The sequence below is a fragment of the Xenopus laevis genome, chromosome 2S (assembly GCF_017654675.1).
Source record: "Xenopus laevis strain J_2021 chromosome 2S, Xenopus_laevis_v10.1, whole genome shotgun sequence".
NCBI lineage: Eukaryota > Metazoa > Chordata > Amphibia > Anura > Pipidae > Xenopus > Xenopus laevis.
The window spans coordinates 37,619,027-37,636,947 of record NC_054374.1 but is presented as its reverse complement, the minus strand read 5'-3'; the positions used below and the strand labels follow the sequence as shown (position 1 = coordinate 37,636,947).

The following is a 17,921-nucleotide window of genomic DNA, read 5'->3' as shown; positions in this document are numbered from 1 at the left end:
CGTCACAGAGGACGCACGTCTAACCCCCACCAGTTACAGCACTGCTTTATGGACAGAAGGATCTTTCTGAAGTGTCTCTTTAGTGTCTATTCTAGACTTTGCACGTATTAAGGGTTGCCCGGTCTAATTTTCAAAACCAGCCAAAGTCAGCTACAAAACCAGCCCAAAATTAGCCAAGAAGCACTACAAAAGTAGCCCAAAATAGCACAATATGTGCAGTGAAATTAAATGAATATATATGAAAATGTGCCTTTTTCAAATTTTTCCATGAAGCAAAATGGGACAGATTTGCCCGTGGCGGGGGGGGGGGGAGAGGTGCCCCATAAGGCCCTAATACATATATAATTTCAATAAATATTGGTAAAACAGGTTAAACATCTATACATTTTATACCTGCAGATTTTTGCCCCAAAATTGTCTGAAATTGAGGAAAGTCACCAGAAAATGCAAGAATGCTTAAAGGGGACGGGGGTACAGAGCCCAAAATCTGGTAACTCCCAACTTCTACACAAGTCAGTCCCATTGCATGTTGGGTATTGTAGTTTTACATTAAACTTGGCAGTTGGCAAATTGTTAAACAAAAACTACATTACCCAACATGCATTGGGAGAGGCAGGCTTGGCATATTAGGGCAAGAAAAAAACGTTGGCTGGTTTCCAAAGTACAAACTAGCCAAAGGCCCCAAAAGTAGCCCAAATCCGTACCTTGGCTAGTTTGTACTTTCAAAACCAGCCTGGGATATAAATTAATAGCCCAATTCGGCTAGAAAACCACCAACCTGGCAACCCTGATCCTGCGATCCCCTATTATTTCCTTATCCCAGCAGAGCGTGGGATCTTGATTGAGACTAGGGTAGCCACCCGGCCGGTATTTTACCGGCTTAGCTGGTAAAACACCTGTCAGGGCCGGGCCGGTATTACAAATTTACCGGCAATGTAGGTGCCGGTAATTTGTAATACCATTTACAAATTCCCCTGCCTGCCGATGAAAACTTACATTTTCGTCGGCTTTGGGCGGTGTCCCCGCCCCTTTTGTGGCGCTACTCCCCATGGATCCGCCCCTTTTGCAGCGTTCCTCATTGGCTTTCCTCATTCACCCTTTCTTTTCCGCCCCCCACCAGTGGCCGGTAATTTTTTTTTAAAAGGTGGCAACCCTAGTTGAGACCCTCACCCACAAACACTACTTTCCATATATTTATTAATGCAGGTGAACAATTCCACAGGAGATATAATCAAACTGGTAGTCTAAATAAACTATTAAGCATTTCCAATCATAAAAAATGATAAGAACGTGGGCACTATAGTTTTAAAGCTGCCCTTAAAGAGGTTATTCACTTTTAAATGAACTTTTAGTATGATGTAGAGAGTGATATTCTGAGACCATTTGCAATTGGTTTTCATTGTTTAATATTTGTGGTTGTCGAGTTATTTAGCTTTTTATCAAGCAGCTCTCCAGTTTGTAATATTTGCCGTCTGGTTGGTAGGGTCCAAATTACCCTAGCAACCATGCATTGACTTGAATAAAAGATGGGAATATGAATTGGAGAGGCCTGAATAGAAAGATGAGTAATAAAAAGTAGCAATAACAATACATGTGTAGCCTTACAGAACATTTTTTTAAGATGGGGTCAGTGACCCACATTTGAAAGCTGAAAGAGTCAAAGGAAAAAGGCAAATCAGTCAAAAACTATAGAAATTAAATAATGAAGACCAATTGAAAAGTTGGCCATTCTATAACATACTAAAAATTAACTTAAAGGTGAACCACCCCTTTAAGCTGGTCATACATCAGCTCTTCCTGTTTGGCAAAGTCAGTGCTCAAACTCTAAGCTTAAGTCTGCCTGTTAATGGCCACCTTTATATATATTCTGGCTGGAACTGGGCATGTTGGGGTTTTATGAATGGCCAGTTCTAATCAGTTTTTAGTTGGCCTTCATTATTTATTTTCTGCAATTGTATTAATTCTTTGCCTTGTTCTTCTCACTCTTGTGTGCATTCAAATGGGGGGGTCGCTGACACCATCTAAAAGACAAATGCTCTGTAAGGCTACACACGTATTGTTATTGCTACTTTTTATTACTCATCTTTCAATTTAGGCCTCTCCTATTCATATTCCAGTCTCTTATTCAAATCAATGCATGGTTGCTCGGGTAATTTGAGCCCTAGCAACCAGATTGTTGAAACTGCAAACTGGATAGCTGCTGAATAAAAAGCTAAATAACTCAAAAACCACAAGTAATAAAAAATAAAATCCAACTGCAAATGGTCTCAGAATATCACTCCCTAACTCATCCTTAAAGTTGGCAAACAACCCCTTTAATAAGACAGGCCAGGGTGTCGTGAAAAAAAAATTTCTGCCAGTACCAAAATCAGATACGTAACAGGCCTCTTTTCACTGAGGTTTGGAATGAGCCATGAGTAAAGGGGTCACAGCCTGTGATGCCCTGGCTGATAACTAACTGATAAGAGCCATTCCATGTGGAGGGTTGAAAGCCCAAGGAGGGGGGATTTAGAGTTCACATTAAGGCCCCTCATAGGTGATGTGGAGTTCACAATATAAAGTAAATCAAACACATTTTTCATCACAGAATCCATACCTGTTGTCAAATGAGTCCAAATATGATTAGGTTTTGCACTCAGATGGGAATATCTGGGCAGGGGCAGGTCATACATTATTGATGTTCAGTATCTAAGAAATCAGCAGGAGGCACTATAGACAATGAATATGATATCATTTCTCTACTATGTTCCTTTTAGGAGTAATGGTCATTATATTCTTGGCCCAGTTTCTACTCTCAGGAAGTCATTAAAAAGCTCAATCTGTGTCCTGCTAGGCCATGGACTGGGGGGGAGTGTCCAGTTTCCTGTTGCGCCTCAAATCATTGATAAATAGTCAGCTCTTTGGATCTACTTAGGAGTTTATCCCATTTGTTTCCCCTTGCCTCCAGGACCAGAAAAATATATATTTAGAGCTAAGTATGGGAATTCCACATTTTTCCTTTTTATTTTTGAAATTATTTGTATTTTTAATGTACCGTATGTCTCTTTTTTTGACGTCTTTTTGTTCATTTGCACTGTTATACCTTTTATAATATTAAAGGGATTCTGTCATGATTTTTATGGTGTAGTTTTTATTTCTAAATTACACTGTTTACACTGTAAATAATTCACTGTACAATATAACATTTAATTCCTGAACCAGCAAGTGTATTTTTTTTAGTTGTAATATTGGTGTGTAGGCAGCCATCTCAGGTAATTTTGCCTGGTCATGTGCTTTCAGAAAGGAACTGCTTTCTGCCGTGCTGTTGTTTCTCCTACACAATGTAACTGAATGTGTCGCAGTGGGACCTGGATTATACTATATCCACCAGGCAGCTGTTATCTTGTGTTAGGGAGCTGCTATCTGGTTACTGTCCCATTGTTCTGTTTTAGGCTGCTAGGGGGGGTGGAGGATATCACTCCAACTTGCAGTACAGCAGTAAAGAGTGACTGAAGTTGGGAAACTGTCAATATGTCTAGCCCCATGTCAGATTCCAAATTAAATATTAAAAAATCTGTTTGCTCTTTTAAAAAATGGATTCTGCTTTCAAAAGATCTCTTAAAATGCTCTTCTTTAGAGAAGCCTACCCTCACGCTTAAATACCAAATGCAATCTCTCACATCACTCACCCACTCAATTCTGATCTTGCCTACTCCCACACCTTGTGTCTTATTCCCTTCCTTTTAGATTGTATGCTCCTTTGCACAGGGCCTTCCTCACCTTTTGTACCAGTATTGGTTGTGATGTATGTAACTCCATATGTTCTATGTATGTAATTAATGTGATTCAGTTGTATAAACACATTTACTTTACAGCGCTGCAAAAAATGCTGGCGCTATATAAATAAATGTTAATAAAATAATAATAAATATATAAACCGAATCCTAATTTGCATATGCAAATTAGGGGTGGGGAGGGAAAACGCGCGACTTTTTGTCAGAAAACAAAAAAGTAAAAAATGTTTTCCCCTTCCCACCCCTAATTAACATATGCAAATTAGGGTTCGGATTCAGTTCGGTATTCGGCCGAATCTTTCACGAAGGATTCGGGGGTTCGGCCGAATACAAAATAGTGGATTCGGTGCATCCCTAGTTTTAAAACCCAGAATTCATACCTGGCCAAAATCCTGTACCCTTTCAAAGGTGGCGTTCAAAAAATATCACCAGGATAAACAAATGCTATACAATAAAAGGACCCATAACCCTATCCAATCTGCAGAGTCAACATGATCTCCCTAAGTCAGAGTTTTTTAGAGTGATACATTATGTATCATCACTAAAAGTTCACTGGGAGACAGCTGATAGTAATATATCTTTCTTGGAAGGTGGTGTATCCACCCGTCTAACCGCACTATGGTGCAGTATGGTCTACATTTTATATTCAGCCCTTAATAACATATCCAACCCTAGGGAACATGCATATGTTCGGGCATGGGAAAAGGATCTGAAATCTACATGTGAGCCCGAAACTTGGAATATGAGCTGGGAAATTTTAGTGGGGCGGTATGCTGCCCAACCACATCCACATTGGTTTTGAAGCTCAAGTGCTGCTCATGAGATACAATAGTTTTTTTACATTGCCTGTGCACCAATCCCCAGTGCTCCAACCTGATGATGAATATTTGTGCATGTGCACGAATGAAGAGGAAGGGACAGGGGTGACGAACGTCAGCGGGCCTAGGGGTGCCCGCTATGTAAATCCGGCCCTTATTGCTAGAGGTCTCATATAAAGTATTTTTTAGATGGTATCTGACACCTGAAACAATAGCCAAAAGTGCACAATAGTCTGATCCCAAGTGATTTAGAGGTTGTTCTCAAATTAGATCAAATTTGTGTTACATATAATTTTCCTTCCTATGTCACCCTATTCTTTAGCCCTACCGTCTCTTACTGCCATATAAATTCCCCCCACTGAATGTACATTAAACTACATGAATTCTATTATATGACACTTTTTTAATTAATTCTTCTCTCTCTCTGGCAGCTTTAGCATTTGTTTTGAGAAGACTGTCAATCAACTTTATATTATAATTTATATGATGTGAGAACAGTATTCTATACTATATATATATGATATATGCACATATACAGTACTTATATTTTCTAATTATGCCTGGATCCTAAATGCAAACAGTTAACTGGCTGGTATGAGTTACTGCTCCAGGACAAAGTGTGTCCATTTGAAAATACAAACCTTGTGTTTACCTGCTATTATTGGTGCCATGTAACAGACAAGCACATGCTTATGCTTTACAAGCTGTGTAAATAGATGGTAAATATTCAAAATCCTTGAGTAAATTACCATGTGAGCAAAGCAATAAACAATAATTGATTTTAGTCTGTCAGTGTCCATTTTTCTTTTATTTTGTAAAATGTTGATGGAAAAGTTGCAAGAATGTTACTAAATATTAGATACAGGCCAGCCGTCTCGTTCTGGTTGCGTTTTCTTCATGCAAGTAGCCCTCATGGCCCGAGACCATGTCCTATAATCTTCAGAAGCTGCTTCAGGAGTGCACATACTTGTTGCTCAGTTAGTTTTATTTCTTGTACTACAGAATAAGGAAAGAAAATGGTACATATAAACACTAAATTAGTTGATTTCAAATTAATTTAAATGGCATGGAAATCATAACTAACTAAGGGCACCAAGATGTTACCCCCTACCCAGTGAATACAATCACTTTTTTCCCCAAGATGGTTCTCCTTTTAGGAAAAAATTGCACCAGACAGTACAAACAGTATATTTTTCATACCTCACCCTAGGGTCTCTACTGCAGAATTAAGTATATATTAATTAAATATAAATAATCTCACTGCAGATTGCAGCTCCACTGTTTTAAGCAGCTGCAGTGCTGTCCCCACTTCACAGCAGCAGCAGCCCCAAGACGGGTAAACTCTGGGAAACCTACACTGGCCTACTTTAACTTGCACTCCTAAAGCTAAACATCTAGCTGGATGCATGGATGCACGCTAGTGACTACATAGTAGCACACCACCCAGTGCCTCTTACCCTCCAAGCCAAAGAATGTATAATAAGGGGTGAGAGAGATCTGCTGCATGTGAACTGCACAACAACTTATGTGTAAATAGTTGGGACATATGACCAAGATGACGTACTAAACAATAGCTTCTTCTGGTGCTTCGCACTACGCTTACCCTCCTGAATATATTTCAAGGCAACGTTAACCCCTGCCTTAGTCGTGTGCCAACGCAGTATACTTGGTTACATGATGGGCAAGCATGGGGCCAGATCTAAATCTGAAAATAGAATGGACAGATATCTTCGCACCTCTCAAGATGCTGATAGGGCCACAGAGGAAGACCCGCCTTCCCCAGCCTCTGACTCCTCTACTTCTAATGCCCCGACACCTGAACCAACAAATGCAGAACTTCTTGCTGCTATTACGGGGATGCATACTTCAACCACGGCTCAACTAGAGACCATAAAAGTGGATTTGTCTCTGCTACGTCATGACCTCCAAAACCTCCGTGAGCGGACCGCTGAGACGGAATGCAGAGTCTCCACAGTAGAGGAGACGGTACGGCCTATCCCAGATGAGGTGGCGCAGCTGCGGCAACAAGTTAAAGCTCTCACTGACCGGGCAGAAGACCTGGAGAACAGGAATCGCCGCAACAACTTGCGACTGGTGGGACTGCCCGAGAAGGCTGAAGGGTCGTCGCCTGAAATATTTGCAGAGAACTGGCTGCGGGAGACCCTGGGTGCTGAAAACTTCTCGCAGCTGCTAGTAATCGAACGGGCGCACCGTATCCCCACAAGGCCTCTACCTCCTGGCTCCAATCCGAGGCCATTCATTATGAGATTCCTAAACTACCGGGACAGAGATGCAGCATCTACCGCAGCACGAAAAAAGGGCCCGCTCACGTGGAACGGCAACTCCATTAGCCTCTACCCGGATTACTCGCCAGCGGTGCAGAAGCAACGTGCCTCATACCAAGGGATCAAAAAAAGATTGCGAGAGGCTGGCATGGTATATTCAATGATCTACCCTGCTAAGCTGCGGATAGTGGATGGCGTCACTACACGGTTTTTCACGACTCCGACTGAAGCGGACCAGTGGCTCAATACCCGGAGAAGGCAAGACAACTTGAGAGACAACCCAAGTCAGCGCCAATAATCGGGGTTTGTGAGTATGCACTCCTGTACTTGCTCCTTTGTACTAATGTGGGTGGCGCATTTCAATCATATGATGCACCCGCACTGCCCGGGACTCATGTCTTCTCTACTCCCTCCTGATATCACAATGGGGTTCTTGTAATCAGCTGCCTATGCAGTATGCTGTGCCATTCCCCTTGTACTCTCAAATCAACGTCCGGTTATCTGAGGACGGACGGGGGCAACCCAGGCAAATTTTTGCTCTGAACAGCTGAAGGATATATCCTGGATGCTATAACCTGGGGGGGTCCTACAGCTACTAATAAGGGCTGTCAACCCTTATCTGTCACAGTGCACCCGGCCTGTAAGGCCTCAACAAATATATTGCCCCAGCTTCTACCAACCACACTGGGTTGCGAGACATTTACGATCTGCATGCCTTGCACTGTTACACATCCTGATAAATATACTTCACTGCTCCAGCTATGGGCCATCTGTTCACAGTGCAAAGGCCCCCCCCTCTATCCTGGGGTCACGCCTCCTACTACCTCTCCCCAGCTGGCTTGCTTTGCAAACAAGTGATGTAGGAGTGGACAGCCCCTTATCATAAACTGCCACAAGAAGTGGGAAAACTGGGATGTTAAGTTTGTGTTATGTTACATGTGTTGCATGCTATGATGATACTGCACTGCCAAGGGTAAATGCAAGGAAATGGTTATGGCGGCTGCCCGAAGTGGGACATGCGCCCTATATACACTACACCATGAATGATGGGTGAAATTACATTGTTGTCATGGAATGTACGGGGATTGAACTCTAAGTTTAAAAGGGCCCTGGTGTTTGATTATATTAACAGATACAAACCTGACCTCTTCCTGTTACAGGAAACCCATCTTACCGGGCAGAAATTGCTTGCTCTAAAAAAACGATGGGTTAACCAGACATATCATGCACCATACTCTGATGAAGTGCCAATAAGAGAGGGCACGAAACGCGTTAGTTCGCACCACTTACCCACTGCCTGTTATCACTTATGCAAGCTGAATAAAAGCCGCTTTTCAAAGAATTAAGTGTGGCGAGTCTTGATGGGGACGGGCCAGCGCTGAACAGCGATACACAGATTTTGCCATATCATGCACCATACTCCACATACTCTAGAGGGGTTTCGATCTTAGTGCGAAAGAACTTACAGTTCGAACTACTAAGTATCAATACCGACCACTACGGCCGATATATAATTGTGCACTGTAAACTGAACAATCAACCAATGATTCTGGTTAATGTATATATTTTAATATCCCCTTTTAAAGTGGAGATATTGGACCTCATATTTGGCAAATTGTCTGCCTACTTGCCCTGCCCAATCTGTATCATGGGAGACTTCAATACAGTTCTGGATCCTGCAATGGATAGACTGCGATCACCTGTAGCGCAATCCTCTTCCCTTAGTCAGTGGCTATCAGCCCTAGGGATATTAGACATATGGAGACATAAATACCCCAATGAGCAGCAGTTCTCCTGTCATACGCCAGGTAAAGGGGCGCTATCCCGTATAGATATGGCCTTGGGATCCCCAGACTTCATCCAATGGGTAACAGAAATTGCGTATCTCCCAAGAGCTTACTTAATACAGATGTAAAAATATTAGCAAAAATCTTGGCTCAAAGACTGAACAAAGTAATTACCTCAATAATACATCCTGATCAAACGGGCTTTATGCCCAACAAGAGCACAGCTATTAACCTGAGACAAATGTTTTCCCACCTTCAAATTGACCACGCCAATGCTGGTACCAGAGCGATTGCCTCACTAGATGCCACTAAAGCATTTGACTCTGTTGAATGGCCATATCTGTGGAAAGTGTTGGAAAACTTTGGCATAGGGCCTAACTTTATATCATGGGTTCAATTACTGTACCGATCACCTACAGCTCGCATACAGATCAACAAAACTCTTTCCAGGGAATTCCCCCTCTCCCGAGGGACCAGACAGGGATGCCCTCTGTCCCCACTGTTGTTTGCCCTAGCGATAGAACCACTAGCTATATTAATCCGACAGTCCCCTAGGGTGGTGGGGCTTAGAACAGGAAGGGTAGAGGAAAAAATAGCTTTATATGCTGATGATGTTCTCTTATTCCTAGCAGACTCCAATGGTTCTCTTCATAATGCACTCCACTTAGCAGGTCAGATGGGCAGGTTCAGCGGGCTCCATATAAACAAGGAGAAATCCATTATTTTTTCTCTTGAGACTCCTGGGCCAGTAGGTGTTATACAAGGTCTTAAATGGGTCACAAGGTTCAAGTACTTAGGTATTAATATAACACGGAAAGCGGAGGAATATGTACGTGAGAATGTCGAACCAGTGTTGCTAACTTTTAAAACCAGAGCAAGTCAATGGGAGAAACTTCCACTCACTGTTTGGGGCAGGATAAACTTGTTTAAAATGATATCTCTGCCCAAATTTATGTATGTTATGCAACACTCCCCGTCCTGGCTTCCCCCGCAACTATTCAAGCGTATTGATGATATACTATTCCCCTTTATATGGGCCCACAAAGCCCCCAGGGTTAACAGACAAACGCTAATGGCTCCATTGGACTGTGGTGGATTAGCGCTCCCGCACCTAAAATATTACTACTATGCTACGCAGCTGATGTATATACACAATTGGCTTACACCGCATCCTGAGAATCCACTTACGGCACTGCATGCCACTATGGCGGGATCCCTCGAAGCATTGAGAAATGCGCCTTATAGGAAAGCCAGGGACACCCCTGAACTGCCACCTGTTTTATCAGTTCCACAGAAAATATGGGCACTTGCCATGCAAATAGTATCCCAGTCACACCCCCAACCTTCTCCAAATGCACCACTTTGGAGAAATTCTAATTTCACAAGTTTTGCCCGCTTACCTGATTTTCGTTACTGGCCCAAAGTGGGAGTCCGCCATCTGAAGGACTTACTAGTGGAGGGCAGCTTTCCCACCCTGGGCCAATTAAGAGAGCGACTAAGTCAGCCCGATATACAGCTATTCCGGTATTTCCAGCTGCGCCATGTGTTTTATTCACAATTTGGGTCTCTAACACCAAACACAGCGACCTCATCCTATAAAAATAGACTGTGGGATCCAGACCCGAGCAAACTAATTTCTGTACTATATAAATCCCTGACACCTAGCCTGGGGAAACCCTTTGACAAAGTGAGAAGTAAATGGGCTGTGGACATGCCCCACTTGAGCGATGAGATGTGGGCAGAGGCAACTGAGGGGTTATATGACTATCTAATCTCCACCAAAGATAAGATGGTACAGTACAGAATCATTCACAGGACGTATATCACACCGCTAAGGCTAAAAGTAATGGGCAGGAACCCTACCGCTTCGTGTCCGAAATGCAATTCTCCAGATTCAGGTTTCTTCCACTTGCTGTGGGCGTGTCCGGTGGTATATAAATACTGGGCAGAAGTAGTGCAATACATTAATGAGCAAGTCCTATTACCTGGCATTCTTGCCCCGGAGGTATGCTTGCTGGGAGTACTAGAGGACACGGCCCCACTGATTAAGACCCGCACCCTACTAAAATCACTGTACTTCTATGCCAAGAAACATGTGGCAATGAAGTGGATGAGTCCCCTTCCCCCACAGGTCCAACAATGGGTCAGATTAGTAAACAGTATCCTGCCAGCTATTAAATTAACCTATCTGGCCAGACGGTGCCCCCAGAAGTTTGAAAAGGTTTGGGACCCCTGGCTGGATGTCAATCCAGAGGTTACCCTCTAAGACTACATAGGTAATTGCCTCATGTAACTACTCTCCCATTGCCATTTATTCCCCTCTGAGTTAAGTTTCCTCCCATTGACTATTGGAATGTGCCTTACTATGTACTCCTGCTGTGTATAACTTACTATTGCCCGCTAAATATGTCATTTTATTTGTATGGTCATAGCATTGCAACTTTGTGTTTGTGCTGTTGTGTTGTGAAAATGTTAAATAAAAACCTTTAAAAAAAAAAAATATATAAATAATCTGAGGGATGAATGGGGAAGATTAAAAAAAAAGATGGCAGCACAGTACTGTGCTTCTTTTTTCCCCCCAGGCTGGTGCATTGTTTTTCTTAAGCCTAGCCTTAGATGCCTTTCCCAGGAGTCCCTAGTGGAGAATTTAAACTTATGCATGTTCAGCAGAGTATAATTCACTGGGTTGTGCCTAACATATTGCCTCCCCCAGCAGATTCACTTTTCCTTGTCTTTTAAAAGCAGCACATTTATGTTACACTCTTGTGTAACAGCTTCAAAAGTTGCTGAAGATTTATCAATTACTAATAAGATGGGATTCGATTATGAGCTAATATTCTAGAAGACTGCACAAAATTCATGCTATTTTACAAACAATAAAAGATGCACAGTATATTTGTGAGTTGAACAACCCATGAGATGATTCAAGGATTAGAACATTTAGCGCCACATGATTTTGTCTGCATTTCATTTCAATTACCCAATGTGTTCCTTATAACCAGAAAGTGTACAGAGTCAAAGTGAATGTTTCTATTTCTATTCATAGTGAAAATAAAAATCAAGCCCTGATCTCATTCCCTGTTTACTTACTATTACTCATGTTCTTTCTCTTTAAAAAGTATTTCATATTTATGAAACACGTGCTGCTTGTCATTTTCAAATGAAATACAATATAAAAATCCAATAAAGTGATTGAAGGAATACTTCTCAAACAGTTTGATTTGAACAAGCAGTTCAACAATTCATGTTACTGTACCAATTGTAAAGATTGCATCATGAGCTTTAAGGTTCTAGTAAATTAGTTCATTGACACAGTCAGGGAAAGAAATGTGGATTAAGTGAGTTTTATTGATAAATTCCAGCTCTACTAGCACAGTTCAACATGTTGCACAGGAACACGATTCCATGCAATGAAAAAAAGTTGATGTCATGCTGCATTGAGTTGAGTCAAATTAACTATAAAAAGTTGCTCTACAGCAGGGTGAACTTGGGAAAGCCCCTGTGGTCCCCATTTTACAGCTCATAAACTTTAACTTAGTGATCTCAGTTATGTGAAACGTACTTTATTTAGCACCCATTCAACATCTTCTATGGCCCTCTTAATAATATTCTGTATCCGCTCAGGATCATCTTCATCTGCATGAACTCGGAAACTCTAATGGGCAAACGATCAAATAATATTGATTTACTTTAGCAAATAATACAGTTTGAACTATCCTTCTTGCTTTTTCTGCCTTAAACTTTTGAAACAATATAGCAGATGCCAACAGATTAACAGAACTGCCTTGGCTGGAGAAGAACTGACTGCTGCATTGTTTACAAAGTCAGAACCAGGAGCACAGAAAGGAAAAGACAAACGCTCAAATGCTCAGTAGTAAACAAACCACTGAGCATTTTTAAATATTATATGTTGGTAGCTAAATAGGTTCTCTTTGATTAGGAAGAAAATGTTTACATCCCCTCTAAACTATTCTCAGCTGTTTGTATAAAACTTGACCTGATTATTATGCTATAAAAACATACAGCTAAGCAGATAGAAATGCTTAAATGTGTGCCGGTCAGCAGTTTTGAAGAATCTGTGAAATAAACATTTACACAGATTGTAATGAAGTGATAGACAGAACATATAAGCCCTGTCTGTTGGCACTGTTGTTATATCTAAATGTATTTTTGTTTTACATTAGAAGAGATTCATTTCTGTCATTAAAGGGTAGAGACACAAAGGGCAGATTCTGGGAGTTAATCTCCCCGAACTGCCTTCCGCAGGCTAGAATGTAAATCTTCGGAAAACGAAACCCTTCGAGTGCCATTGCGTCAGTGATTTACATTCTAGCCGGCGGGAAGGCAGTTCGGGGAGATTAGTTGCCCTGAAGAAGAGAAGATTTGTCGCCGGGTGACTAATATCCCCGAATCTGCACGTATGTCTCTGCCCTAAGACTATCCAAATTATTAAAACCAAAAGAAAATGAAGCCCTGAGAAAAAAATTAATGATTTTAAAGTGATAAGCAATGCATGTGTTTATTAATGTGACCTGTATAGATCATACCTGCTTCACTGCGTGTCTGTAATAGTGCTGAAGGCTTTTGCTAGGGAGTAGCTTGCAACATCGAAGGAGATATCTGTAGAGTTGCAAAGGGCTATGTACCAGCTCAGCACCAGGTAATGGTGGCATTTTTACTTTGGATCTGGTTGTGAAGAAGAAAAAAAAAAAATCATAGTGACTAATCACAGTACTGTTATGGGACCTGTTATCCAGAATGTTTCAGGACCATGGATCTTTCTGTAATTTGGATCGTCATTCCTTAAGTCTACTAGAAAAGCATGTAAACATTAATTGATTAAACCCAATAGGCTGGATTTGCTTACAATAAGGATGAATTATTATGGATCCCATACCTGTACTATTAAGCATGCAGAAAAATTCCCTCTGGGCCCCCATGGAATTATAGGCCCCTTGTTGTTATAAGTCCACCACTGCCAGACAGCAAATATAATATTTACAGATCTAAAACACAAATTTAATAAAAACCTTTCCTAGGTGCAGTAACCCATAGCAACTAATATGCTCTTAACTTTTATACCTGTGACCATTACTATGTGATGATTGGTTGCTATAGGTAACTAGAACTATCTAAGAACTATCTAAGTCTTACCTCTGGAGGAGGGAAGCTAAAGGAATAAATTAATCATGGCAACTGTGTGTTTATACCATGGCCATGCCACATTTTTATATGAAAACAAATAGGAGAAGTGGTAGAAAAGATAGATGATAGCAAGAGAGAGAAGGAAAAGTAGTTTGGTCACATTGGCATGACTCACATTGGAATCAGCTCATTAGCCTGGAGAAATCAGTTGGTGACCCACAGGATGAGAAAGTTTCTTTGCAGCAGAAACTAAATTAGGACGAGGCATTTTAAAATAAACTATTGGATACCAAAAATAGGGAAAGCCTATTTCATTGGGGGTGGTGCTAAAATGTTAGCATCCCCCATTGAATTTAATCACAGTGTGCCTCTTCAGAGAAAACTGCACAGGCCTTTAGGAAAACTGACTGCACTGGCATTTACTAACAGTCTATTCATTCTCACTTGGACATACTTTCCAGTTTTACTCTACTGCTCTGGCAGGAATCGTTTTGCCACCTCCTAAATATATTAACATGTAATACATTTTAATGTTTTTAAATGCACATTGAATCAGACCTCCTCCTGGATTTGGGAATGGTTCAGAATGGGCACATTTTCTATTTAGCTGTGCATAATTAAATACTTATGCTATGTAGATAACAGAAATCTGGTGCAAAAAATAAATAGGATTATAAAGCAGAGTATAAATATGCCATGACATTTTCCCTTTAACATCTTTACCCATTAAAATGATCGGTTCATTAGAGATACACATTAACATCTAATAGGAGTCAGGCCTCAGTAATCCTGGGTGTCCTACTGAACCTTACAAATGAGCTTTTTCACAAATCTTTAAAAAGGAGCTTTTTCAGCATAAAATGAATGTTAATGTATTAATACATGTCAGATTTAAATGAACTAACTCCCGTCATATTTTTAATATGATGTTAATCTAAAACATCTCCCTAATTAATCCTGATTCAGTAATGATTAATGTTTCTGTTTCTAATGTACCTGCCGTTATAGGCTAATGAATTAATCCCCCAAGTAAGACTTGCCATTTTAACCAGGGATTTGTACATCCCGAGTATTTAGTATCTTTTTCAGAGGACAGTGTCAATTCTGACAGCTTATCCCGCACTGTTACGGAAATGTCCCGACTTTGGGCTGAACTTCACGGCACAATGAGGCCCGATTTGTCGCATGGCGATGACATGCATGAGTCGTGTCGGATGTGCAGAATATAACGGGACTGAAGACGCAGCGTGCATGTGATACATGAAATTTGTACCTGCGATTTCTGGATCAGTCCCATTATATTCTGCATGTCCCACACGTCGCATGCGTGTCATCGGCATGCGACAAATCGGGCCTCATCATGCCTTGAAGTTCAGACCTTTCTCTTTGATCTCCTGCACTGAACAGCCAGAATATAATACAAAGTTTCTATAACTTTATTGGCTTTTGGCAGAGAGCCCAGAAAATGTGGCAAGTGCACTTTGATACTTTTGTAACAATTTAAGTTAAGCAAAGAAGCAATTGTAACAATTAAGATAAGTGGGTCCCTTAGGGAAAATGTGACTTGCAGCTTAAAGGGCAATTTCACCTTCATTAGCAAAACTGTAATAACACAGAAAAACCACAGAAATGTGTTCAAACTTTCATAACCTGCCAAATTTTGTAAAATGAACCTGTAATTAGGGGATGTGGCCACAAAAATAGGCCACACAATCCGCACAGCAAATCCTTTTGTCTCTCTTTCTATTTCCAAAACGTTGGGAGACAATATGGCAAATTGGGAACTTTGTCGCCCAACTGAATTCCAGCTCAGCTGACAGCTATCAAAACGCTTGACTCTGCCCCTTATTCATCCCAGAAGCAATTATAGTTAAGGTGCTGTCGCTAGAAAATACTAACTACACCACTTTCACCAAACTATTATCTAACTCAAAAGCACACTTGCAATACCACGCAAATTGCCCTTAAAATGAATGGGATGATTTCACCCAAGTGAGCAAGAAACACCATGGATTGCCCTGAGTTCCATATTGCTCTTAGTGAGGGGCCAGAGCCAGCATGTGCATTGGGCATACCTCCCAACTGTCCCTTTTTCGGAGGGTCAGTCCCTTTTTTTGACAGCATCTGGAGTCCCTCATTTGTACTGGAAAGTCCCTATTTTCTCTGCACTGAACAGACAGAATTGGCTTTTGGCAGACAGCCCAGAACAGCTAACAGGTGCAAATAAGATACTTTGTAACAATTAGATAAGTAATTGTAACAGTTTAGATAAGGAGAAATATTTTCAAACGTTCATTACCTGCCAAATTTTGTAAAATGAACATTGTAATTAGGGGGTGTGGCCGCAAAATGGTCATGGTCAAAAATATTCGCCACACTACATGCGAAAAAAAAATGTTGTCCCTCTTTTTACTTCCAAAATGTTGGGAGGTATGGCATTGGGCAGAGAAATGTTCTATTTTATGAGCAAATGGAGCTGCACTGCTGTGAGTACAATTCAGCTCTGAGCTGATGGGAGTAGAGCTCAGGAGCAAAGCTACATAAAGCCACTCTATTACACATGAGTTTGTATGTAGGGAAGGGCCACGGATTTTACCTGTCGGATATGTGAGCCGCTGTGTTTTTTAGAGCCTGGATATGGGACCCCAGTCTGACTCAGCTCTGCAAGTGCAGCTAAACAATTCCCAATGTCCTCCTGGTACAACCGGCACAGGCTGCCTGACCTGTCAGCTCATATTATACCATTTAGTCAGTGGCACATAGAGATTGAAAGCTGCCAGTCACTGCACCTTTATAGTACACATACTGAGAGTGCGCCCGAAATAAACAGATGTCCAATGAAACAATGAAATCCGGGTTACCCTGTTCTGCCTTCTACGTTCTTCTATAGCAGTGATCCCCAACCAGTAGCTCGTGAGCAACATGTTGCTCTCCAACCCCTTGAATGTTGCTCTCAGTGTCCTCAAAGCAGGTGCTTATTTTTGAATTCCAGACTTGGAAGCAAGTTTTAATTGCATAAAAATTAAGTATAGTGCCAAGTAGAGCCTCCTGGAAGTTGCAAGTCCACATAGGAGCTACCAAATAACCAAATATAGCCCTTATTTGGCACCCCAAAGTGATTTTTCATGCTTGTGTTGCTCCCCAACTCTTTTGACATTTGAATGTGGCTCCCGGGTAAAAAAGGTTGGGGACCCCTGCTCTATAGTCTCCACATCCAGTCATTTGCAGACAATCCCTAACAGCACCTCACCCCGCCCCTTTTGCTGGTTGGCCAATCACTGCTACTCCTCCACAAAAGCCCTCGCCCTGCCGCAGTCAGCAGCCACTCTTCCTTTCAGTAATGAAATACATGTAGTATAATGTGTATAATGACACCAGACTATACCGCTTATGTGGTGCTGCACAGCCACCTCTCACTATCCTGATAACAAGCAGGCAGTGTCCAACTGGTGGAGTTGGCAGTTTTTCTGGAAAAAAAATACCAGCCTTCCTATATATTTATCTTTTTTCCCTATTAATAACATTGGGATCAACCATCATTTTTACCAGCCAGGCCGGTAAAATACATCGGGCTCCCACCATTCCCAGCTGTAAATCCCCCTCTATCCGGCTTATTACCCCCACCAGCAGGTTCCTTTTTCTTATGTGTCAAAGAGTGCAGGAGCTGCCGGCTGTGGGGAGCTGGTTTGGGCTGGAAGGGCCCATGATGGCTGGGGCCTAACGGGTTTTTTCTGGGTGTCCTGCTGGCCTAGTCCAACCCTGCAAGCAGGAATATATACTTTCCATCAGCCCAATATTCTCAGTGTGTGCAAAACGGGGCTCTATCTGGCAGAGTTGTGGGAACAGAGTCTGAGAACTTATTCACACTAGGGGCTCCTACAAATAGGTGATTTTTCTCCCGCACATTTAACGCATGTTCAAACGCCGGTATACGCATTTGCTAATTGATTCCATTATCTTCACAATGTCCTGGTTGTACTCATGTGCGTTCTGAGTTGCATTTTACGCCATTTGCGTTTCAGCAGGGCCGGAACTAGGTGTAGGCAGAGTAGAGTAGGTACCTGCTCTGTCGCCTACCCCATGTCCGGTCCTGTGTCTCCCTTACTGGCGCTG

General features: G+C 41.7%; 1 protein-coding gene across 5 annotated transcripts; it reads right to left on the bottom strand.

Moving 5' to 3' along the window:
- Positions 1-5,380: 5,380 nt before the first annotated feature.
- Positions 5,381-16,767, bottom strand: LOC121400490 (LYR motif-containing protein 9). Of its 5 annotated transcripts, XM_041583669.1 has the most exons (4): positions 16,405-16,767; positions 13,211-13,349; positions 12,226-12,318; positions 5,381-5,587 (listed from the first exon to the last, which is right to left on the bottom strand). In XM_041583669.1, the coding sequence occupies exons 2-4, from the start codon at positions 13,334-13,336 to the stop codon at positions 5,576-5,578; spliced, it is 231 nt and encodes a 76-aa protein (XP_041439603.1). In that variant the 5' UTR covers positions 13,337-13,349; positions 16,405-16,767; the 3' UTR covers positions 5,381-5,575. The 5 variants fall into 5 exon arrangements, with proteins under 5 accessions (XP_041439603.1, XP_041439599.1, XP_041439602.1 ...); XM_041583665.1 differs by lacking the exon at positions 5,381-5,587 and having other exon boundaries at positions 11,992-12,318; XM_041583668.1 differs by lacking the exon at positions 5,381-5,587 and having other exon boundaries at positions 11,992-12,318; positions 16,598-16,767.
- Positions 16,768-17,921: the final 1,154 nt, after the last annotated feature.

What these genes read in the sequence shown, in the direction of transcription:
- LOC121400490 (XM_041583665.1), bottom strand. Translation starts at nt 13,336, where the DNA reads ATGCCACCATTACCTGGTGCTGAGCTGGTACATAGCCCTTTGCAACTC. An exon ending in ACAGACACGCAGTGAAGCAG is followed by an intron (nt 12,319 to 13,210) that starts GTATGATCTATA and finishes TTTGCCCATTAG; the next exon opens with AGTTTCCGAGTTCATGCAGA.